This window comes from Rhinopithecus bieti, unplaced genomic scaffold (genome assembly GCF_001698545.2).
Source record: "Rhinopithecus bieti isolate Rb0 unplaced genomic scaffold, ASM169854v2 scaffold_78620, whole genome shotgun sequence".
Taxonomy (NCBI): Eukaryota; Metazoa; Chordata; class Mammalia; order Primates; family Cercopithecidae; genus Rhinopithecus; species Rhinopithecus bieti.
In genome coordinates this window covers 553,798-578,770 of record NW_016829908.1, presented here as the reverse complement: position 1 = coordinate 578,770, position 24,973 = coordinate 553,798, and the positions used below count along the sequence as shown (strand labels likewise).

The following is a 24,973-nucleotide window of genomic DNA, read 5'->3' as shown; positions in this document are numbered from 1 at the left end:
CTGGGAGGCAGAGGTTGCAGTGAGCGGAGATCGCGCCACAGCACCCTAGCCTGGGCAACAGAGTGAGACTCTGTCTCAAAAAAAAAAAGGAAAAAATGTTATTGTTGTCACAGCAAGTACATTTGCATAAAGTTACCTCATTATACTTTAGATGTGATTTCAGCAAAGAGAGTAGAATTATACCCAAATTACAGATCAAATATATATCCCTGATTTAATTTATTACATAAAAAAGAAAAACGTATTTACTTCAGGTGTAATATTTTATTTCAATACTTCAATATTGAAATCAGCTATCACATATATCCACCAACTGATACTTCATTGTCCATCTCTCAGGAGATATTCAAAGTGAGATTAGTTTGATGAAGCATTCTCAGCAAACCAGAACACTGTACTTCATCTTCAAATTTAAGTCAGATCCTTTAATAAGTTACTTCCTAGTCATTATTTTATAGTATTTATGAAATAGTGCAATACATCAGTGAGGTATCATTTAAGAGGCAAATACTCTATAGATTTGGATTTGTCATCCCAATTCCTTGGCATTCAATAATGTAAGTATCTTTAGAGGCATCTTCTTCATCTTCTGATTTCCTCACAATAAATTTAGCCTGAAATCAAAAGAGGAGTATATAAGTAATACAAAGAGAGATGGAGGAAAGAGCCCACAACTCCAACTTACGTAGGCAAAGAGTTAATGTCAAGCCCATTTTATTGAAAAAACCTATAGAGATACAAAGATCAAATGATTCATGAGAAATTCAATAGCCTAAAGATAACACATTTCATTGTACAACCAGGGTTCTTGTTCAGAGGTATGCATACCTGTGAGTTTTGTCCAAATAGGTATGCCTGGGCCCCTTCCGTACACTCTGCGTCAGAAAGCTCAGATGTGCAGCCTAGGTAAATATCAACTTTGAAACCTCAACTGGTAATTACAATGCATCTGTATTCCCTACACCCTAAAATTTTTCTAAAACATTTCTACTTTTATCTTCTCAAGTAACAAATTACGTTTTAATTTCTTTACATTTTTTCTTGCTAATTTACTTCCCTAATATATCATTCAAAAGATCCAGTTCAGAGAAGGTATGTGGGGAGGAGGGGCGGTGGTGGTGATTAACATCTTCCTTCATCTTTAATGTAAGGGGCTTAACATCACATTTTTCACTTGGTAACTAAAGTTGGCTTTGAAATATTTTATCTGTATCATTGTATTTTTTGTATGTTTGTTTTTTGCTTATGAGATAGAGTCTTGCTCTGTCACCTAGGCTGCAGCGCAGTGGCATGAACACGGCTCACTGCAGCCTCAACTTCCTGGCTTCAAAGGATCCTCCTGCCTCAGCCTCCAGTGTAGCTGGGACTACAGGCACACACCACCATGCCTGGCTAATTTTTAATTTTGTTGTAGAGACAGGGTCTCACTTTGTTGCCAGGCTGGTCTCAAATACCTAGGCTGAAGTAATCCACCTGCGTCAGCTTCCTAAAGTGCTGGGATTACAGGCATGAGCCATTGTGCCTGGCCTATATCACTGTATTTTGAAAACATCATTATTTTTAAAGCAAATATGATTCATTTTAACAAAACTAAATTCAGAATCAAAATAACTAGCCAGGTGCAGTGGTGCACACCTATAATCCCAGCTATTCTGAGGTGGAAGGATCACTTGAGCTCAGTTCAGGAGGCCAGCCTGGGCAACACAGGAAGATTCCCCACAACTCCCATCAACGTCTTAAAAAAAAAAATCAAAACAATTAAATAGGTTAAGTTTGTGGCAAAAGGATTTCAAATACGCCTAAAATCTTAGGATTCTTGGAAGTACAATTTGGAAACCATCACTCTAGGGCCTTACTGAATGAACAGTAATGTTCAAAAATTCTTTAACTTTCGGCATTTTGTGGTAATGTACTGACACAGAGTGGACATTTGAAATTACTGTTGAATGAATAAGCGCTGAATTCTGAGCTAGATAACCAAATTATTTAATTAGTAATATACATGTATGCATTTATATATTTTTCTAATTACAAACATTATGTAAATATGAAATACAAGTAGCAGCTATGAAAATCATTTCTAGCCTATACATAAACCTACTTAAAACTACAAATATGTAGACCTGAAAGGAGCATAGCGGGCCTATCTAGCTTAAGTCTGATTTTACAGATAACTATTTGCTTGGAGACAAAGAAAGATAAGAAACTTGCCCCAAGTCACCCAGTTATACACAAAAAAGCTGAGCAAGATACGAGCTATACACAGGTTCATAGCACTTTCCGTTATGTATACATTTCAAATAACAACTAAGTGTCTACTACATGTAAAGTATTGTAAAAAGTAAAGAATATCATGAATAAAACTTGATCTCTGCTATTAAGGAGATCAATCTATAAGGAGAGACAGACAAGTAACAGTTATAAATACAGCATAAGTAGAATAAAAATAGAGTTCACACTCTTGACATCAAATACAATTTGCCTTTAATTCCCATTAGTCTTTCCTACAATTTAGCAAACACTTACCTGTGTTTCTTAATAACAATTAAAAGTATACATAATTAAGAATCAAACTGGGTGTAGCAGCTCGCAGCTGTAATCACAGCACTTTGGGAAGCTGAGGTGGAAGGATCACTTGAGCCCAGGAGTTCAGGACCAGCCTGGGCAACACAGGGAGATCCATCTCCAAAAAAAAAAAAAGAAAAAAAAAAAAAAAAGTCAGGGTGTGGTGGTGCACACCTGCAGTCCTAGCTACTTGATAGGCTGAGATGAAAGGATCACTTGAGCCCAGGAGTTCAGGGCTGTAGTGACCTATGATACTGCCACTGCAATCCAGCCTGGGCAACGGAGCAAGACCCTGTCTCTCAAAAGAGAAAAAACAGTCCAGGCGCAGTGGCTCACGCCTGTAATCCCTGCACTTAGGGAGGCTGAGGCAGGCAGATCGCTTGAGGCCAGGAGTTGGAGACCAGCCTAGCCAACATAGTGAAACCCTGTCTCTGCTAAAAAGTACAAAAATTAGCTGGACGTGGTGGCACATGCCTGTAATCCCAGTTACTCTGGAGGCTGAGGCATGAGAACCACTTGAACCTGGGAGGCAGAGGTTGCCGTGAGCCAAGATCGTGCCACTGCACTCCAACCTGGGCTAACAGAGCAAGACTCTATCTTAAGAAAAAAAAAAAAAGAGAAAAGAAAAGGATCATCATACAAATAGGAGCAGGGCAGCAACAGTGGTTTTGTGTCTGGGACACTTCTGTAATGACTAATTTTTAAAATTAGTATGTTACTTTTGTCATTTTAAAAAATGCTTAAGGCTAGGGCTGGGCATGCTGGCTCACACCTGTAATCCTAGTACTTTGGGAGATCAAGGCTGAACGATTGCTTGAGCCCAGGAGTTCAAGACCAGCCTGGGCAATGTGGCAAGACCCCATCTCTACAAGACATCGAAAAATTAGCCAGGTATGGTGGCATGCTCCTGTAGCACCAGCTACGTGGGAGGCAGAGGTGGGAGGATCATTTGAGATCCCAGGAGATTTGTGCCACTGCAATCCAGTCTGGGGAACAGTGTGAGACTGTCTCAAAATAATAATAAAATGCTTAAGATTAGCACCCTCCCTCATAAAATTGTTATAAATTTTGTATTTCATTATAAAATTATATTATGAAGAATAAGCAAAATGGGAAATATGCTACATGTTACTGAAAGAAGCAAGAAATGAAGCTGTATGCATTAACTGCAAAAAATACAAAGAGAAACAATTTCAGAGAAGAGGAAAACACCCAAATGTCAACAGTGGTTTTACCGGCAAGAGGAAATTATGAGAAGGCTTTTCCCCTCTGCTCTGTTTTCTATAAAGAAATTACATTAGTTTCATGATGAAATATACCTATTGTTTCTTTCAATTAACAATCCAGGCCAAAAAAAAAAAAAAACAATCCAGGCCAAGCATGGTGGCTCACACCTGTAATCCCAGCACTTTGGGAGGCCAAGGCAGGCAGATCGCCTGGAGCTATGAAGTTTGAGACCAGCCTGAGCAACATGGCGAAACCTTGTCTCTACAAAAAATACAAAAATTAGCTGGGTGTGGTGGCATGTGCCTGTAATCCCAGCTACTTGGAAGGCTGAGGCAGGAGAATCACTTGAGCCTGGGAAGCAGAGGCTGCAGTGAGCCGAGATCATGCCATTGCACTCCAGCCCGGGCAACAGAGTGAGACCCTATCTCAAAAAAACAAAAAAAGTAAAAAGAAAAAGAAAAAAAAAAAGAATCCTCTAAGAAAGGTATGAATATGAGCTCATACAATGATAAATCCTTCTTCATTAAAAACTGTATGTCAACTCCACTAAATTTCAGAGAATGGTGAATATTAGAGTTTCCACAAATATTCTAGTCTACCAATAGAATCAAGAAAATAAAATGTCTAAAATTTTATAGAAATTTTTTATAGCCAACTATGAATCCCTTGTGATATGATATCATAGTTCACAACAAAACATCTTTACTTACTCTGTAAGGCAGTACCACAGTGATTATAACATGGGCTTTGAAGTACGCTTTCCCAGGTTTGCTCAAAGCTCAGCTCTGCCATTAAAAATCCATGTGGCCTTGAACAGTGTAATGAATCTCTCTGCCTCACTTTACTCATATTTATAATGGGAATAATAATAAATAGCCACCTAAAATAAATAGTTATGCTGAGGAAGACAGGTGAGATAAATTGCTAAATTAGCTCAGTGCCTGTCAAACAGGAAACAGGGATAGCAATTATGATTACTAGTAAGTTTCCTATTTATTAAAATTTAACCCAAAATTGGCTAAAATAAAAATCAAAATATCAATTTCCCTTTGTAATAGAATACTCACCTTTGCTATTTGTTCAGCAAAATGTATAGCGGTTTGTGTATGGAGTGTAACTGGTCCTGTTTTTATCCTGGAAACTCCATTGGCTAATGCCATGAAAACAATCAGCTATTTAAAAAAGAACAAAAATCTCACATATTTATTAATATTTAGAGTTATAATTCCACTGCTGCCCATAATAAAATACTACTAGAAATAAAATTGCTAAAAAATAATTTATATTTCTTTAGGTTTCCAGAAGTACTCAGAAGATGACAGAAAACCTATGTTACCCTAAGTCTGTGAGTGGTACAAAAAGGCTTGGTAGCAGCTCTCAACATAGAATTTTTAAAATTAATATTTACAAGTAAAATATAGAACATTAATATATATACTTAGACAAACTATCTCTGCAAGTTGGTACATATGATACTATGTTTATTCTACTCTCTAAAATTACATTTTAACAGCTGAATAGACAGACTAATACTGGGAGTTTATTGGGAGTTTAAAGTAGACCTGAGCAAGAAGGAAGAGATGAGAAATAACAGAAACTGTCTTAAGAAACAGGTCAAGAAATCTCGAGGAATATCTTTCTAAATGTGGACACTACTGATTTGGGATTAAGGGGACAAAAGTATGGTAGAAAGGAAAATCTATAAAGATAAAAGACCATAAAAAAGATATTTGGAAATATTCAATATAATTTCTCACTGTGAGTGAACGTGCTGAGTTTGAGAGGTCTGCGACATGTCCTAGTGGAGGTGTTGACAGGCATAAGGGATATTATGAGTAAGGAGTTAAGGAGAAAGGCCTGGGCTTCGGATATTAAATTGAAAGGTGTCAGCATAAAGACGGTACTTAAGTCATGAGACTGGACAAACTAAGAGAGGGAGCAACTACAGAAAAAGAAAACAAGCATAAGCCGAAGTCCAGGAGCTCATCAAAATTTAGAAGTTGGCCGGGCACAGTGACTCATGGCCCTTAATCTCAAAACTCTGGGAGGCTAAAGTGGGAGGATCACTTGGGTGCCAGAGTTTAAGATTAGCCTGGTCAACATACTGAGACCTCGTTTCTATAAAAATTAAAACAAAAAAAAGTTTTAAATTAGCTAGGCATGACAGCATGTGCCTATAGACCTAGCTACTTAGGAGGCTGAGGCAGGAAGATCACTTGAGACCAGGAATTTGAGAACAGTCTGGGCAACATAACAAGGCTCTGTCTTCACCAAAAACAAACAAACAAACAAACAAGAAAAAGGTGTTGAGAAGATGAAAACAACAATAAACTAGCAAAGGAAACTAGAATGTATGGCCAGTGAGGTAGGAAGATAACAACATTTCAGAAACCAAGGGAAGAAAATATTTTAAGAAGGAAGGAGGGATCAATTGTGCAAAACACTATAGATAGGCAAAGGTAAAGTAAAATGAGGGCTGAAATTTGAGGACTACAAATCCCAGAATATTTTTTTAAATTACTGAAGTAGGACTTGCTAATTAGTGTCTGAAAGTCACTTATTTAAATTGATATTCAATCTAATTACCACATATTCAAATCTAGCAGGTTAGAGGGTTTTTAACCTAAATGTGTCATTACCTGGTCTTGCAGATACTCGTCCACAGTACCACCATGTCTAAGATTTGCTAATAACATTTCAGCAGCTTCAATTCCAACTTTGTCTGCATTTACACCTAAAGGTAAGCACAACATTAAAAAAAAAAAAAAACTAAATTAATTACTAAGAGACAAAATTTTGACATATCCCAGTTAGCACTGGTATACAATATTTAGGCCTCAAAAACCCACTCAGTGCACCTTTTAGAATAAGATCTTTAGTTATTTAATATTCTCAGTGTTTGGGATATGCAAACACTGAAAATATTTATACTTTTAAATGTACTAGTGGAGGAAAATATAGGCTGCGTTGGTCCTATTTAAAATGTAGTACTTTATAAAGCCAGTTTACAAATAAGTTATGACCCTATAAAGCTATGCCTCAATTTCAAAGTTTAAAACTTGCAGCCAGGCATGGTGGCTCATGCCTGTAATCCCAGGACTTTAGAAGCTAAGGTGGGAGGATCGCTTGAGGCCAGGAGTTCAAGGCTGGCCTGGGCAACGTAGCGAGATGCCATCTACCAAACAAACAAACAGACAAACTCCCCTCCCAAATCCCAGAAAAGCGTGCATGTTACAATTAGTCTACAGGTTAATTCCATCAGAATTAAGTAATTTGGCCCAGTGCAGTGGCTCATGCCTGTAATCCCAGTGCTTTGGGAAGCCGAGGTGGGTGGATCACTTTGAGGTCAGGAGTTTGAGACCAGCCTAGCCAAAATGGCAAAATCCCATCTCTACTAAAAATGCAAAATTTAGCCAGGTGTGGTGGTGCATGCCTGTAATCCCACTGCTTGGGAGGCTAAGGCAAGGGAATCACTTGAACCTGGGAGGTGGAGGTTGCAGTAAGCCGAGATTACGCCACTGCACTTCAGACTGGGTGACACAGCAAGACTCCATCTCAAACAAAAAAAGAATTAAAGAATTTTTTAAAAGTCAGGAAATTATACTTTATGTAAAAAAGAGCATATAACATTATCAGATCAAATATTTTAGAGTTTTATTTCCTCTAAGATTTGAATAGCTATTAGCTTATTTTAAATATAAGTCAGAATATTTACCCTCTTGCCCCACTTCCTATCTCTCCATACATATCCCAAATCTTTGGTACAACACTGAATACAAAATAAGTCTGTCAGAAGTAGTAGAATTCCACATTATTATTTTAAGGTATTTACTCTAAATGAAAAAATTCTTGGCTGCAAATGAAAACGTCTTATAAAAAATGAAAATGTGGTTAGTTTTGTTTCTATTTTATATTTGCAAATTTAGTGGATTATATACAACATTTTCCCCAAAGTGGAAATTGTAGAATTTTAACTCTATTTTTGTTTTTCTTGTTTTCTTTATCTTTTTTATTGTTTAGAGACTAGGTCTCACTACGTTGCCCAGACTGGTCTTGAACTCTTGAACTCAAGTGATCCTCCCGCTTCAGCCTCCCAAAGTGTTAGAATTCCAGGAATGCGCTGCCATGCCCAGCAACTCTATTTTTCTTTATGGTAGTCATATTAATAAATTACCTTCTTTATATTATCAATTGGTCAAGTATTTATGTGACTGAATGCAATAGTTTGAAACATGCGCTATAAATCTTGACTTAATAGCCACTGTCATTTCCTCTTCTAGAAGATGGAGATGATAATACCTATGTTGCAAAGTTGTTATAGAAATTAGAGATAGGGTGCAGCACACCAACATGGCACAAGTATACATATGTAACAAACCTGCACGTTATGCACATGTACCCTAGAACTTAAAGTATAATTAAAAAAAAAAAAAAGAAATTAGAGATAATATTTATAAAGCATCTTTTACCCAGATTAGTACATAAAAGCTATTAATAATAACACAGGTTGAGTAACCCTTTTCCAAAATGCTTGGGACTAGGTTTCAGATTTTGGATTTTCTTTCTTTTTTTTTTTTGAGAGGGAGTCTCGCTCTGTCGCCCAGGCTGGAGTGCAAATGGCGCAATTCAGCTCACTGCAAGCCCGCCTCCGGTTCAACCTCATTTGCTCCAACTCCCTCAGCCTCCCGAGAGCTGGGACTAACCAGTGCCCGCCACCTGCCTGGCTAGTTTTTTTTTTTTTGATTTTTAGTAAGAGACGGGTTTTCACCGTGAGGTCCAGAGGTCCTCGATCATCCTGACCTCGTGATCCGCCCGTCCACCTCCCCCAAAGTGCTGGGATTACAGGCTTTGAGCCACCGTGCCGGGCCGCAAGATTTTGGATTTTTTAAAAATTTTAGAATATTTGGGCCAGGCGCGGTGGCTTATGCCTATAATCCCAACACTTTGGGAGGTAGAGGCGGGCAGATCACTTGAGACCAGGAATTCGAGACCAGCCTGGACAACATGCTGAAACCCCATCTCTAGTAAAAATACAAAAATTAGCCAGGCATGGTTGCATACGATTATAGTTTTAGCTACTTGGGAGTCTGAGGGATGAGAATCACTTGAACCTGGGAGGCGGAGGTTGTGGTGAGCCAAGATCATGCCACTGCACTCCAGCCTGGGTGACAAAGCAAGATTCCATCTCAAAAAAAACAAAAAACAAAAAAAAAAAATGGAGAGATGCCCTGAATTACCACATACACTGAGGGAAGGAAGGAAGGTGCTTGCTATAAGTGAGGCAATTTCTATACAAAGGAAATAGAGATTGATTAATCAGAGGCACAATTCATTTTAGCAGATTCTTTTACTCCCATAGTAAAGAATATAACTGTGAGACAAGAGTAATGAAAGATCACACAGATACTCAACAATGGAAAGACAAAACACATTCTGTCTATAATGCAATCACTTAAAGTTGGAAGGGATCCTTAAACATAGATCATGATCATAGTCCAGTATCATTTTTCAGATAAGGAAAGCCCAGAGTCACTATGCATGATAATGACAGGACACGGGACTAAAATTTAGGTCTTCTCACTCTCAGTTTAGTGCTCTCTATCATAACACACTGCCTCAGTCTAAAACAGTGAGATTTTCTCAAAGCAAAACCTCACCTTTTTAAAATAAAATTGAAGAATGTTATCATTAGAAGGATTTTGGAGATTCTCCAGGTTAATCTTCTTGCTCAACAAATAAGGAAACTAAGATCAAAATGGTTTTAGTAACTGAGACAATGATAAAGGCATCACTAGTTACAACTTCCTACCTCTAACACCTATGGTGGTATTGACAAGCAGCCAATGTTCCTTCTGGTAATAACCCTAAGAAATTAGGATTCAAGGTCTGGTAGTTGTGTTTTGTTTTTTGAGACAGGATCTTGCTCTGTCACCCAGGCTGGAGTGCCGTGGCGTGATCACGGCTTACTGCAACCTACACCTCCTGGGCTCAAGTGATCCTCCCGCCTCCTGCCTCAGCCTTTGGAGTAGCTGGGACTGCAAGCACATGCCACCATGCTCAGGTAATTTTTGTATTTTTTGTAGAGATAGGGTTTTGCCATGTTGCCCAGATTGGTCTTGAGTGCTCAGGCTCAAGTGATCTGCTCACCTTGGCCTCCCAAAGTGCTGGGATTATAGGCATGAGCTACCACACCCAGCTCCTAAATCCAGCAGTTTTCTAGTTAATTTAAATCAGAAACGAAATGGGATCTGGATAAAGGAGGTCATGATATTCTCTCTGAGATCCTTAATATACAGACAAGCTAGATTGAGAAGACCACCAGTTACTTTTGCATTTGCTAACAACATCTCATTTGACTGATGTCCATGACAGGAAACAAGGAAGGATACCAGGAGGAGTCAGTCAGTCTCAGCAGGCATGTTGCTCTCTCCTTTATTCTCTCCTAACACCCTAGGTCTAAAAATAAGTACTGTGAACTCTACAAGTGTTTTATCCAAAGACAACTTCAAAGTACAAGTTGTTTCATGTGACAAAGTGAGAAAAAAATGCTGACAGAATATTAGAAAATTCTTTTCAGGCCTGGTAAAAAAATTCCATGTATTACTGATAAAGTAATGATCCCTTCATGATCAGTCTCAATGCAGCACATCTAAAATTATCATCTACCCTGGCAAACTAACTCTACCCCCTATATTCCTATATTCACAAGAGGTAAATATATCCAGTTACCTAAGCCAGACATCTGGAAGATCAGTTTACACTGCCTTCCTCACTTCCCATATCCAACTGGCCACCAAATACTGTCCATTCATCTTTGCAAATACTCACCTCCCTAGCCCAGCATTCCTTGGCGCAGGTCCTTACCATTCTGACCTGAATTGTAATAAACTCTTATCTTCCCACCTCCAGTATGACTTTCTTCTACTTCTCTGAATTATCTTTCAAAAACTCTCATATCACATCCCTCCTTAAACGCTTTATATTTCAGGATTAAATGTAAACTCCTAGATATAACGTATAGCCTTTCAGAATCTGGCCTGTCGACCTTTCTGTTGTCATCTCTCTCCGTTCCCCTACCCAGGCCTAGTATCCACTTGCAGTTGCTCACTCAAACACAGAACACTTATTTTTTTGGTGACAGGGTCTCACTCTGTTACCCAGGCTGGAATGCAGTGGTGCAATCATAGCTCACTGCAGCCTTGAACTTCTTAGGATCAAGCAATCCTCCCGCTTCAGCCTCCTGAGCAGCTGGGACTACAGGTGTGAGCCACCATGTGGGGCTAATTAAAAAAAAAAAAAAGTTTTTAAGAGATGGGATCTTGCCATGTTGGCCAGGCTGTTGTCAAACTCCTGGCTCAAGCAATCATCCTGCTTCAGCCTCCCGAGCAGCCTGGACTACAGCTGCATGCCACCTCACCAAGAATACTTTTGTGTGTCAAATTTCTTTGTCCTTCCTCCTTAGCTCTCACTTTTCTATCCAGCCAACTTCTATTTACCCACAGAACCCACTGGAGGACCATTAAATGCCAGAAGCCAGATTTGGGGTCAAACAGTCCCCAAAAGGATTCACTTTTCTTATCTTGTGTTCCTAGGGTACCCTGGGGATACCACTATCACAGAACTGGTCTGTTTCCTCTGCCAGAATAAGCCGGGAGGCAGGAATCATAGCTATCACTTCTGAATCCCTAGTACACAGTACCTGGTACATTTGGTAACCAGTGATACAAACAAACTCACACTTCTCCCAATGCCTGCTAAGTACTTATTGCTTGTAATATGTCTGCTCCTAGTCTCCGTTTTATATTTGTATTCTCTTTGCTTCTAAAGACTGTTGTAGATAGTGCATGGAGTGGCTCAATATCCACACTGATTCCTCACTGCACCTAATACGTAATTAGTATATGCCAAATACATATTTTAGATCACTGTTTCTCAAACTTCAGTATACATTAAAAGTACCTGGAAAGTTTGTTAAAATGGATTCCTTGGCCCCACTCCCACAGATTCTAATTCAATACGTCAGGTAGGCCCCAAAATCTGTATTTCTAACAAGCTCCCAGTTGATGCTGACAAGTTTGCCTGTCTGCCAACCACAATTTGAATAGCACAGTTTTAGACAGAATTCATTTATGTATGAGTTCAACTGGAAATGGTGATTTTGTTTATTCTCTTTATCAGATTTGATGTCCAACTAATTCTAGATTTACTAACTGAGCAAACTGAGGAATTCCTAATTTTTTTTTGCATATAGTACTAATAATGTGGCTAAACAGCATAGCTAGGGTAAACATTTTTATTTGTTTATTTATTTTGCAAAGACAAGGTCTCACTATATTGCCCAGGATAGTCTTGAACTTCTGGTCTCAGTGATCCTCCCACCTCAGTCTCCCAAGGTGCTAAGATTACAAGTGTGTACCACTGTGCCCAGCTTGGTAAGCATTTTTAAAGATGCTACAAAGTAGGAATAAAGCAATCAATGACAACACAAACAACTAGAAGTTCACCTAAAAGTTGCCTGGTTGGTAAAAGTTTAAATATTAACAAACACATGCATGTATGTATCTTCTCTCTCTAATATGCCAAACCTTAAACAAATTTCCCTTTCACAAAAACATTCAAAATTTTGAAATCATCAATGTAATAACTGACGCAGAGAAGAATCATCAATAGATGTTAAAACCACTGGATGAAAGCTGTTATGGGAGCAAGATAATCAGATGGCCTCAAAGTATTGTCTTGGATCACTAGTTAATTATAAAGGTAAAAGGAACATTCATAGCAGACAGATCTGTAGGACACACCTCCTTAACCAAGTGATCACACTCAACCTCACCAATAAAGGAGAAACTAACATCATGTGCCCCCTGCCATGATACAGTGGAATGTACACAAAATCACCTATGTAGTATTCTTAATAAACATGTTTAATCTGAATATATCATGAGACAATCAGACAAATTTAAATTGTGAGAAACTGTGAGAAAGTGGCCTGGACTCTTAAAAATGTCAGCATCATGAAATGAGCAAAAAAAAAAGGTAATGGGAGGATTCTATATTAAAAGAGGGACTAAAGAGACTTGAGAAACAAATGCTATGTGTTCAAAAAAAAAAAAAATCCCACATCGCTCTAAATAATATTTTGGAAACAATTCATTATGTATGAAGCTATCTGGTGTGTCAGAATAAAACAGACAAATTCTTCAGGTGTAAAAATGGTATTATAATTATGTACTTATTGTTCTTTGGATATATATGCTGCAGTATTCAGGGGTGAGACATGGCACCTGCAACTTACATTGAAATGGCTCAGAAATATACACAACAAACTAAATGTTCGTAACTAGTGAATCTAAGAGAAGGCTGTATGGATGACTAGTTGAACTAGTCATTCAATTTTTCCATAAGTTTGAAATTTTCAAAGTATAAAGGTGGGAGAAAGACTGAAAGTCTGAAAGTGTAATTGACTCTAAAAGAGAATCAATTAACTACATCCTTTTAAACTTGTCATTCATCATTCTATAACATACCAATCCTGACAGATTAAAGAATTTTCCAGTAGCATTGGGAACTATGGACCCCCTTCATTTATCTTACCTCGTTTACCAAGCGATGATCCAGCAAACAAACAGCCAGTGGAGGTCTCAGCAATAATTCTATGCAAGAAAAAAAGTTATTACTACCTTTACTGTAAATATTCTAAATTTATGCAAATACAACACAGGAGAACAATAGCTATTAAATAGGCAGAACAAAATCTGGGCAGTAAATTGCAAAAGTAAAAATTCTTCATATAGGGTGGCATGATTAACATTGTCTATCTTAATCAGACCACTAGTATCCTTTACCACTTGACCAGAAGTCACACCAGATTCTAATTCACAGGTTAAGAAATGTCTACCATGCCCCCCAACAAGTTACCATGTCACTAGCACTAAGCAGTACCATTTCACAGGCACACAGTATTATAAAGTGTTTCAGAATTATCTTAAATAAAAAGGTCATTATGCAGAGACTTTGGTATTGTTCTATGGTTTTTAGATAGTATTATCATAAGTAGAGCAAGCATTTACTTTAAACCTTTTAATGGAAATTCTGAATGAGAGGATTTGAAACTTAATATCCAAAATGGTACTTTTATACTTCAAAAACATCAGTTAAAGAATTTGTACCAATACTTAAATCTACAACTCCTAACTGAATTAATGTAATAGTTCTAGTCTGTTTTTGTTTTTTCTGAGATGGAGTCTCGCTTTGTCGCCAGGCTGGAGTGCAGGGGCGTGATCTCAGCTCACTGCAACCTCCGCCTCCCAGGTCTAAGGGATTCTCCTGCCTCAGCCTCCCAAGTAGCTGGGACTACAAGTGTGCACCACCACGCCCAGCTAATTTTTGTATTTTTAGTAGAGATGGGGTTTCACCATGTTGGCCAGGATGGTCTTGATATCTTGACCTTGTGATCTGCCCGCCTCAGCCTCCCAAAGTGCTGGGACTACAGGCGTAAGCCACAGTACCTGGCCTCTAGTCTGTTTTTAAAAAGCTCTTTGCTATATTTATTTGTGAATTGATTTCACATTTAAAGTATTTCATGCAACTGGAAATATTCTCATAGGGGACTAGCTTTAAAGCCTAACTTCTGATTAAACATTTAAGTTTAATGTAACAACGTAACAAAAGGCAAGTCATCCTCAGAAAAAATTCAGAATAATTGTCTTAATTTATCATACTGGTGTTTTAGGTAGGAATGTCCTTAAAAATACAAATTGAGGCCGGGCGCAGTGGCTCATGCCTGTAATCCCAGCACTTTGGGAGGCGGAGGCAGGCGGATCATGAGGTTAGGAGATCAAGACCATCCTGACTAACACGGTGAAACCCCATCTCTACCAAAAATACAAAAAATTAGCCAGGCGTGTTGGTGGGCGCCTGTAGTCCCAGCTACTTGGGAGGTTGAAGCAGAAGAATGGTGTGAACCCGGAGGGCAGAGCTAGAAGTGAGCCGAGATCGTGCCACTGCACTCCAGCCTGGGCGACAGAGCGAGACTCTGCCTCGAAAATAAATACATACATACATACATACATACATACACACATACATACATACATAAATTGAAACTTCTTAAAACTATAAACTTAAGCAAGAAACCCTACAAATCTTTAATTTAATGAGAATTATTTTAGGGCTCTCAACTAATGTGTAGGAAAAAGTATTGTCTCACATTATTCCATTTCCATTGCCAAATGCTTGGTCTTTAGGTTCTTGAACAGGCTGGATGTTAACATACAAATCCCGGATCTCCTTTCTGATGCATCTAACTGCTGCCGCCGCCATATCTTTTGCTACCTATTTTAGCAAGACAGAAAAATACAATAAAACAATTACTGATTATTCGGAAAATTGTTTTCAAGACTTCAAAGACATATAAAATAATTGGTTGCCTTTACATGCATTATTTAATAACTTGATTTTCAAGAGAGCACTGAATTTTAAAACGCTTAAGCAAATTAACTTTATTTTGTTAATTAATGTATCCATTAATATATATGTTTCATCTTTTGTTTTAGGTTCAGGAGGTACATGTGCAGGTTTGTTACATGGGTAAATTACATGTCACTGAGATCTGGTATGTTAATGATCCCATCACCTAGGTAGTGAACACAGTACCTGAAAGTGTTTCAACCCTCATTCCTCTTCCACCCTCCTCCCATTAGCAGTCCCCAGTGTTCCCATCTTTATGTCCATGTGTATTCAATGCGTAGCTTCCACTTATGAGAACATGTGGTATTTGGTTTTCTGTTCCTACATTAATTTGCTTAGGATAATGGCCTCCAGCTGCAGTCATATTGCCACAAAGGACATGATTTCTTTCTTTAAAAAAAGTTATCTCAATAATTTCAAAATTTAATTGACATAATACTTATCAAGACACACATACATTTTATTTCTGAGAACATCTAGACAACTTACTTTAAATGGCAAAACACCAGCAACGAAAGCTCTTCCATATATCTTAGTCACACAGCCACGGTCAATTAAATTTATAGGGTTCAACTGTTTAACTGGTGACATTCGAACAATCACTTCACCACCCCCTTTTGGGTAATATCCCCTATGAAAAGTATAACAAATGCCCACATAAACTGATTGCATGACAAAAACAAAGCTCAATATTACAATACAGTGACATGTCAATGATATCCAAACATGTAATCCATGGAAAGGTCTAAATATTTTAGGTTTGTATTTTGTAAAATTTTACACATTAAAAAACAAAATTTTGTCTGTACAATATGGTAGCCTTGAGATATGTGAAACTATTAAAATTAAATAAAATTTAAAAATCAACTCCCCAGCTGCATTAGCCACATTTTAAGTGCTCAATAGTCACATTTGGCTAGTGACTACCATATTGGACAGCACAGATATGGGATATTTCCCTAAATGCAGAAAGTTCTATTTGGCAGTGCTGTTGTAGAATATAAGCTCCTTGAGGGCTAGACTTACCTATATTGTTCCCGCTATTTTCCTGTGCCTAAAACAATGTCTGGCACATGGTAGGTACTCAAATAAATATATGATGAATATTTAAGTAGCAAAATACTTAAAAAGTTTTAATTCAGTTAATTGGTGTCATCTGTTCTACAGCAGATGGTGAGAAGACAGTACTCCTCCCCTCAAAGAGCTCAATATCTGGTAGGGAGATTGCTCCACACACTATCTACTAGAATACAAGTCAGGCTATAAGAAAGGTTACAACATAGGTACAAATATGAATTCTGATTGAGGCACAATCAGAGTTCATAAAGAATTATAAGTTTCACGTTGAAAAAAACATAGGATTTCTAACTTTTGGGAGAGCAGGGGAAGAATAACATGAACAAAGATACAAAAGTCCAAAGGCACAAAGCATATTTAAGGAACAACAAGCAAACATATTGTTAGAATATATAACATGTTAAAAGGAGGAGAGGGATGAAGAAGTTAGAAAAGTTAGGGCAAGACTTCAAAGCACTTAAATGTCATACCAAGAAATATGGCCTAGTGATTACGTGGCAGAAGGGAAGCCTTCAAGAGAAATAACCTGAATGCCTAATGTGTTTCTTAGGAAAACAATTCGGATCACATTGTGGAAGAGAATTCCTTTTATGACCCCTTAGTGTTTAGTCCAGTTGTCTACACACAGTGAACACTTCAGCTGTGCTGGGGCATGAAATAACACTAGATATGAGAGTACCTCAGTGTGAAAATTCCCTTGAAAATATTTTCCCTAGAAATAAATAACCATCATGTGTACCTGCTCTCAAGTCCCCATGTCCCTGCTGTTCATTATTTTTAAGCCACAAAGTACAATTACTTCTTACAAGAGATGCAATGTATTAAGTGGGTACCAGAAAGACAGTTCTCTAAGGGTCTAACTTTTCCACTATTTTTAGCATAAGTAATAGATCCTAACATTTAAGAAATAAGCAGCTTACCTTGTTTTAATGTCACAATTAAATCTGAAACCAAATTTTTCAACAATTGGCTTAAAGACCTGAAAAAAATCAGTTTTTATCATTAGATTAATCAGCAATACTCACTAATTTAACAAGCGTATTTATTAAACAAAAGTGCTTTGTTGGCTAGTAATTGGGTGCTATAGGTAAATGGTGTTATAAGAATATGTAGGCTGGTTCCATTTTTTCAAATGAGAAAAACTGATACGTAGCTAAATTTAAAAGTTTGACATTTATTTAATCAGAGCTGTGTAAGTCTATCTAATGAAAAAAATGGAACTTAGGATACTTGATATCAGTGGTTATTCCACTCCAAAGGCCAATACTTCCTAACGCATCTCAATATAGTACATTTAAGAAATGAGGGGGTATTGGTGAAGAGCATTACATTCTGCCATCTCAATTTTTTATACAGTTGAAATCTCATTCCACAGACAATGCTTTATAAACATATGCATTTTCCTGACATCATGAAATTATTCCTAAACAAAATCTGAATGACTCCATGGCATCCTGGCCTAATTTACTTAACGGTTCTCCAATTTTTCATTATTAGGTAATGATCTATCTTATATAACGATAATTACAGTGTATAATGCTCTGTTCAAATACCTTTAACATTTATCTTTAGCTGCATTTTGCAATATTGAATTAGAGCAGTTTCCTTGAAGTCAAATTACTAGGTTATACATCCCATCGAACTGACTTTAAAAAGATTATACCATCTATTAGAATGGCAATATTTCACAGAAAGATGGTGTTTAAGCCTGATGTCTAAGGCAACTCTTTGAGATCTACTCTAGAAATTTACTTATTTCTCTGGGTTGTCTCTTATGTATCCAAGAGGTATGCACGTTTTAACCTTGTTTTGTGTTTTTTTTTTAAAGGCAGAAAAGCTTAACAAATAAAACCTAAGAATATCAAGTGCTAGGATGGATACAGAACAGCTGGAACCCTCTATTTGATATTTATTTTTATTTTAGAGATGGGGTCTCGCTATGTTACCCAGGCTAGACTCCAGCTTAAGCTCAAGAGATCCTCCCACCTCAGCCTACGAAGTATTAAATAGCTGGGACCATAGGCACACACCATTGTGCCCACTTCAGCTGGAACTCTTGTATAGTACTGGTAATAATGCAAAAAGTGGCCACTTTGGAAGCTAAAATAACCTGGCTATGTATTATAAAGTTAGACACTTGCTTATTGTAACAACCTTACCCAAGAGAAATGAAAATGTACAATCACACAAAAACTTACATATGAATGTTAACAGTAACTTAATTTATAATTGCCAAAATCTGGAAACACCCAAATGCCTTTCAACAGATGAATGGATACACAAACTGGTACATCCATATACGGAACACAAATCAAGTTTTCATTGCAGATATAAGCAACATGGATGAATCTCAAATGTATTATGGAGAGCAAAAAACCCAGACTCAAAGCCTACATACAGTGTTATTCCTTATATGACATTCTGAACAAAAGGCAAAACGATGACACAAAACAGATCAGCAGTTGCCAGGGGCTGAGACTCAGGACTGATTACAAAAACGTATAAGGGAATTTTTTAGAGTAATGGAACTATTCTACATTTTGATTGTGGTAGATGGTTCATAACTCTGAATCACGTCACTGTCAAAATCACAGAACTGCATGTTAAAAGGGTGGATTCAATTGAAAATTACACTTTAAAAAATCTGGAAGAAAAAAAAAGATTATACCACTTTTCTCTCCCACAGTTATATGAGCACGCCAGTATTTTTTAAATCATTTTTTAAATGTTTGATCCTAGAATGGAAGGGGCTTAATGGAAAAAAAAGTTTGAGTTTTCCTCCAAATCATAATTCTTGTATTTATAAAATAACACATCACAATTGATAGAATTTATATCACACTCGAGGTGTTTTTTGTTGTTGTTGTTGTTTTGTTTTTTTTTTTTTTGAGACGGAGTCTCGCTCTGTCGCCCTGTCGCCCGGGCTGGAGTACAGTGGCCGGATCTCAGCTCACTGCAAGCTCCGCCTCCCGGGTTTACGCCATTCTCCCGCCTCAGCCTCCGGAGTAGCTGGGACTACAGGCGCCCGCCACCTCGCCCGGCTAGTTTTTTTGTATTTTTTAGTAGAGACGGGGTTTCACCGTGTTAGCCAGGATGGTCTTGATCTCCGGACCTCGTGATCCGCCCGTCTCGGCCTCCCAAAGTGCTGGGATTACAGGCTTGAGCCACCGCGCCCGGCCTGTTTTGTTTTTTTAAAGACAGCATCTTGCTTTATCACCCAGGATGAAGTGCCAACATAGCTCACTGCAAACTCGACCTCCCAGCCTCAAGTGATCCTCCCACCTCAGCCTCCTGAGTAGCTTGGACAGGTGTGCACCACCATGCCTGGCTAATTTTTCTGTGTGTGGTGTTTTTTGTTTTTTATTTATATATTTTTTTTGTAGAGCTGGGATTTCACCATGTTGCCCAGGCTGGTCTTGAACTCCTGAGCTCAAGGGATCTGCCTACCTCAGCTTCCCAGAGTGCTAGGATAACAGGTATGAGCCACCACACCGGGCCCTACACCTGAGTTTTTTAAAAACAATTCACTAAAATCACTATTCTAAGATATAACAACAAACTTAAAGTAAACATAATTCCCCACCCCCTACTGCAATAGAACTAGACATATTTGGGAGGCTGAGGTGGGAAGATCCTTTGAGCTCAGGAGTTTAAGACCAGCCTGGGCAACACAGTGAGACATCGACTTTACAAAAAATTTTTTAAAAATTGGCTGGGTGTATGCCTATAGTCCCAGCTACTTAGGAGGTCACAATAGGAGGACTGTTTGAGCTCAGGAGGTTGAGTCTGCAGTGAGCTGTGATCACGCAACCGTACTCCAGCCTTGGCGACAGCACTGTCTCAAAAACAAAAAGAAAGAAAGAAAAGACGCCATGAAGAGATAAACAAGAAAAAAGACACCATGAAGAGATAAACAAGAAACTCACACACAAAAAAATACTCAAGATATATTTAAATAGAGAATGGAGACTCAGAAGCATGTATGAGATCTTAGTTTGTCAACAACAAAAGCCCTTACCATCACTGTATAATCAATCTGTGGTGCCATTTCAGCATTAGTTCCACCTCTCAAATGAAGTTCTGATGGAGAAGCAGCAAAGAGAACACACGGCATTGAGACCTGCATCAAGAGGCACACACTCCTAAGAAGAAGGCAGAAGGGGCTTATTTTCATTTTCTTTTCTGCATTTTCTTTTCAAACTCTTAAATAAGCTATATTATTGTTCATCACTACTAACTGAAGCACAGACAACTGTGAAGGCAGGTATATGCCACTGAGTTTCTAGTTAAAAAACATTTTAGTGTCTGAATAGTAAAATCCTGAATTTTAAAGAAAGACTGTATTTCACCATAGAAAAAAATAGTGTGAAATGATAACCAAACTTGGGTCTGAATCTTCAACTAAACACATTAGCTGTGTGACCTTGGGTAAGTTCTGATACTTTTCTTTATATTACAAAAAAGTAAAAAAGAAAAAAAATTAAAAATAAAACCTTCTTCAAAAGTTTTACAAAAGAATTCTTGAAACTAGCAGTTTATGAAAATGCTTTCAAAATAGTCAAGGTCTGAATTGATTATATATGAGTTGTTACTATATAACAAGGTACTGTTCCAGGTATAAAGTTAAGATATAGTTCCTATCATTGTGGAGTTCATGATATGAAAGAATAGTATTTTACGCAGCCATAAAAGAGAATGAGTTCATGTCCTATGCAGGGACATGGATGAAGCTGGAAACCATCATTCTCAGTAAACTAACACAGGAACAGAAAGCCAAACGCTGCATGTTTTCACTCATAAGTGGGAGCTGAACAATGAGAACACATGGACGCAGGGAAGGGAAAATCACACACCAGGACTTGTTGCGGGGTGGGGGGCAAGGAGAGGGAGAGCACTAGGACAAATACCTAATGCATGCAGGGCTTAAAACCTAGATGACTGGTTGAGGGCACATGTGTACCTATGTGATAAACCTGCACATTCAGGACATGTATCCAGAACTTAAAGCATAATAAATAAGATAAAAATAAAAGAATAATACTTTATAAAGAGTGACAGCTTGGCTGGGTGTGGTGGCTCATGCCTGTATCCCAGCACTTCGGGAGATGCAGGTGGGATGATCACTTGAGCCCAGGAGTTCAAAACCAGTCTGGGCAACATAGTGAGAATCTGTCTCTACAGAAAATTAAAAAATTAACCAGGCATTGTGGTGCACACCTGTAGTCTCAGCACTTTGGGAGGATCGCCTGAGCCCGAGAGGTCAAGGCTACAGTGAGCCATGATCATGCCATTGCACTCCAGCCTGGGAGACAAAATAAAAAGACTGACAGCTAAATATTTCACATGGAAAAGTTTTAGTGAAGTAATCCTTGCTTTACTTGCCTGTTTGGTCCTTATAGTCAAATAATGTGAGAAATCACAAGAAATAGTTATGCAACATGATGAGTTTTATAAAGTGAAACATTTGGTCATTAGCTTTTCTTTGAGACAGGGTTTCCTTCCATTACCCAGGCTGGAGTGCAGTGGCACAATTTCGGCTCACTGCACCTTCCACCTCCGAGGCTCAAGCCTCAGCTTCCTGAGTAGATGGGACTACTGGCATGTACCACCATGCCCAGCTAATTTAATAATTTATATATATATGTGTGTGTGTGTATATATATGTGTGTATATATGTGTATATATATGTGTATATACGTGTGTGTGTGTGTGTGTGTGTATATATATATATATATATATATTTTTTTTTTTGTGTAGAGACGGGGTTTTGCCATGTTGCCCACGCTGGTCTCAAATTCATGAGCTCAAGTGATCCACCCACCTTGGCCTCCCAAAGTGCTGGGACTATAGGCATGAGCCACCCCACCTGGCCTGGTTGTTTCTAAATGAGCCATTATCTCCCTTATCCAAAGTTAAGTGAAAGCAATCATATTCATAAGTAGTTTGAAAGGGAATTCAACATAGGCTCCTACCTACTAAAAGACAGATCTTTATTAAACTTACTTACACAATGATGCTTAAGTATTCAACTGGGACGTCTCTATCAGTAATAATGAATTTCATTAATTCAATAAATATTTATTGGACAGGTGTGGTGGCTCACATTTGTAATCCCCAAACTTTGGGAAGCCAATGTGTGTGGATTGCTTGAGCTCAGGAATTCAAGACCAGCTGAAAAACATGGTGAAACCTTGTCTCTTCAAACAATACAAAAATTAGCTGGGCGTGGTGGTGTGTGCCTATGGTCCCAGCTACTCAGGAGGCTGAGGTGGGAGGACCTGTTGGGCCCAGGAGTTACAGCTTACAGTGAGCAGTGACTGTAGCACTGCACCCCAGCCTGGGCAAGAGGGATACCTTGTCTCAAAAAAATAAAACATAAAAGTAGGGAAACAAGCTCATAGACGTTAAGCAACTTGCCGAGAAAGTGGCAAAACCTGGACTTAAATTCAGGTTACTTAAATGGAATGTTAAGTGATACATACCCTGCTGTCTTGGTATCTGCTGTGTGGATTCCACCTTTGATCTTCTCTGGTGTAAAGGTTATTTCTGTTGAGCCAATTTCTGCCCCCTCCAGTCGCCCATCACACAAATCTCGAATCATCTCCAGTCCAGATAAATGTTGAGGCCTTCAGGTCATAATACTGCATCAAAACGTGTGCATTCAGACTGCCTATATCCCCACATTTTATGACAAATTTATAAAACTGCAATGGCAAGAAAACAGCAAGGTCTAACCACAGTAAGTGCCACATCTTCAGTGTCAGCTTCCTTTTGGGTTTTTACACACCTAGACTACCTGCTAGTAGGTATCATTTTAACGCTTCCTTAAAAACCAGTTATTTCTAACTATAAATACATACCCTGATATATTGTTGCAAATTAGAAGTGTGCAAAAGAAGAAAACTAATAGTTATTTCAGCGCCACCAGTCTCGCTTGCACTTGACTGAATCATCTATGGTGCCTGTATGGGCTGAACTATGTCCCCCCTAAATTCATATGCTGAGACTCTAACCCTCCACATTTCAGAATATGACTATATTTGGAGATAGAGCCTTTAAAGAGATAATTAAGTTAAAATAAGGCCATCATACAATCTTACTGGTGACCTTATTTAAAAAAAAAAGAAAAGAAAAACTAGGACATACAGAGACGCTAGGGGTAAGGTGCACAGAGGAACCACCATGTGAAGAGGCAAAAACACAGGCCTGGAGCAGATCCTTTTCTCATGGCTCTCAGAGGAAACCAACCTTGTCAGGACCTTGATCTTGGATTTCCAGCCTCCAGAACTGTGTGGAAATAAATTTCTGTTGTTTAAGCCCCACTCCGTGTGTGGCATTTTGTTATGGCAGCCCTAGCAAACTAATACAACACCTACAGCCTAATGAATTGGATTCCCCTGTTGGTGAACTGGAGGGCTGCAAACAACTATGACAAAGGCAATTAACATTAACATATATCAGTAATTGCCTTTCGGTAATTTCAAAACTGTAGACAAAAGACTGAGATCGCCGATTTATTAAAATGTAATAAACACAGAATACATACAAAGCAATCAGTGCGGCTTCAAACCTGGGTCCTCTTCTAACAGGTGCGTGTACCTGAAACTCAACTAGTGGCATGCCCAGCTACCCAGACAGAAGAAATAAGGTCAAGTGTCAAGGTGTTTCCCTCTCCACAACAGATAATTCTGGTCGTAACAGCTCTCTGGAGGTATGAACGAAAGCTGGAATAACACATCTCAGGATCCTTTACTGTTTTATGATTCCAAAACTGGCAGCAGCACAGAATGCACTGGTTAAAAAAACAGGGTTTCCTCTGGCCTCACAAGTACTTCTGCCCTATCAATCTTGCCCGCTCATACGTGCTATTCGGATCATTGGAATGCCTGGTGAGGTGGGAAAACATTTTAAAAGCTAGCTCTTTAGCGAATGAGACTATTTTAGCCAAACAGAGAAAACTCGAAACCATTTATAAACTCACCCCTCGAGGCTTTCAAGGTTTTACAACCCAGGCCACCGCCCAGGCAGAGCGTCCCCGCCCTGGTTCCCCCATACCTGCGTCCGGGACCTTCTGGGTTCCACCACTCGGACTCCCGATGCCCCAGCCCGTCAGCCCGACCCCCCCAATCCCCCAACTTCACAGCCCAACTCCCCCTCCAGCCAGATTTACCTTAGGCCTGGCGTGCTCCGGCCGGCTCGGATCTTCTGCACCCGCAAAGGGAGGCCCAGGAGACAGCTCAAGGCCGTAGAGACTCTCAGGATCTGGCCGCCCTACAAAGGGTGGGGTACAGGGAGAAGAGACATAAGCACACCGGTGGAGAGAGCTGCCCTCCTTAGTCTGGATGCAGCCCCGGCCGCTTCGCTCTGCACTTACCCCTTCCATGATGCTGCCATCGACCTCTACCCGCGGCCCCGCCATGGGGGGCACCCTGGGGCCCAGCCCGCAGCGACAAAGCCTCCGCCGGAGCGGGAGAAAGAGACGTTGGCTCCCGCCCAGTAGTTCAGAAACCTCGGTTCACGCCTGGTGCTGCAGGATCCTGGCGAAAAAGCGGAAGAAGCGGCGCCTCTCGGGACACCGGAGTCAGCAGAAACGAACCCCAGGCTTCGCCCAGGTCCGCAGTCGGTGCGCATGCGC

At 39.1% G+C, this 24,973-nt stretch overlaps 1 protein-coding gene across 4 annotated transcripts; it reads right to left on the bottom strand.

Annotated features, from left to right (window-relative positions):
- Positions 1–244: 244 nt before the first annotated feature.
- RTCA (RNA 3'-terminal phosphate cyclase) lies at positions 245–24,973 on the bottom strand. 4 transcript variants are annotated; one of them, XM_017865149.1, is made up of 12 exons: positions 24,713–24,973; positions 24,509–24,609; positions 23,587–23,625; positions 22,821–22,964; positions 20,357–20,480; positions 17,259–17,317; positions 15,751–15,892; positions 15,002–15,126; positions 13,387–13,445; positions 6,432–6,526; positions 4,860–4,964; positions 245–614 (listed from the first exon to the last, which is right to left on the bottom strand). In XM_017865149.1, exons 1-12 carry the CDS (start codon positions 24,755–24,757, stop codon positions 513–515), a joined length of 1,140 nt encoding a protein of 379 aa, XP_017720638.1. In that variant the 5' UTR covers positions 24,758–24,973; the 3' UTR covers positions 245–512. The 4 variants fall into 4 exon arrangements, with proteins under 4 accessions (XP_017720638.1, XP_017720639.1, XP_017720641.1 ...); XM_017865150.1 differs by lacking the exon at positions 23,587–23,625; XM_017865152.1 differs by lacking the exon at positions 23,587–23,625 and having other exon boundaries at positions 250–614; positions 22,821–23,042; positions 24,713–24,957.

Bases quoted from the DNA above. Each gene is read 5' to 3' on its own strand.
- RTCA (XM_017865149.1), bottom strand. From the start codon at position 24,757: ATGGCGGGGCCGCGGGTAGAGGTCGATGGCAGCATCATGGAAGGG. The intron at 24,610-24,712 runs GTAAGTGCAGAG...CACCCTTTGTAG, and splicing joins ATGGCAGCATCATGGAAGGG to GGCGGCCAGATCCTGAGAGT. The intron at 6,527-13,386 runs GTAAGATAAATG...GCTTACCTTTAG, and splicing joins ATCATCGCTTGGTAAACGAG to GTGTAAATGCAGACAAAGTT.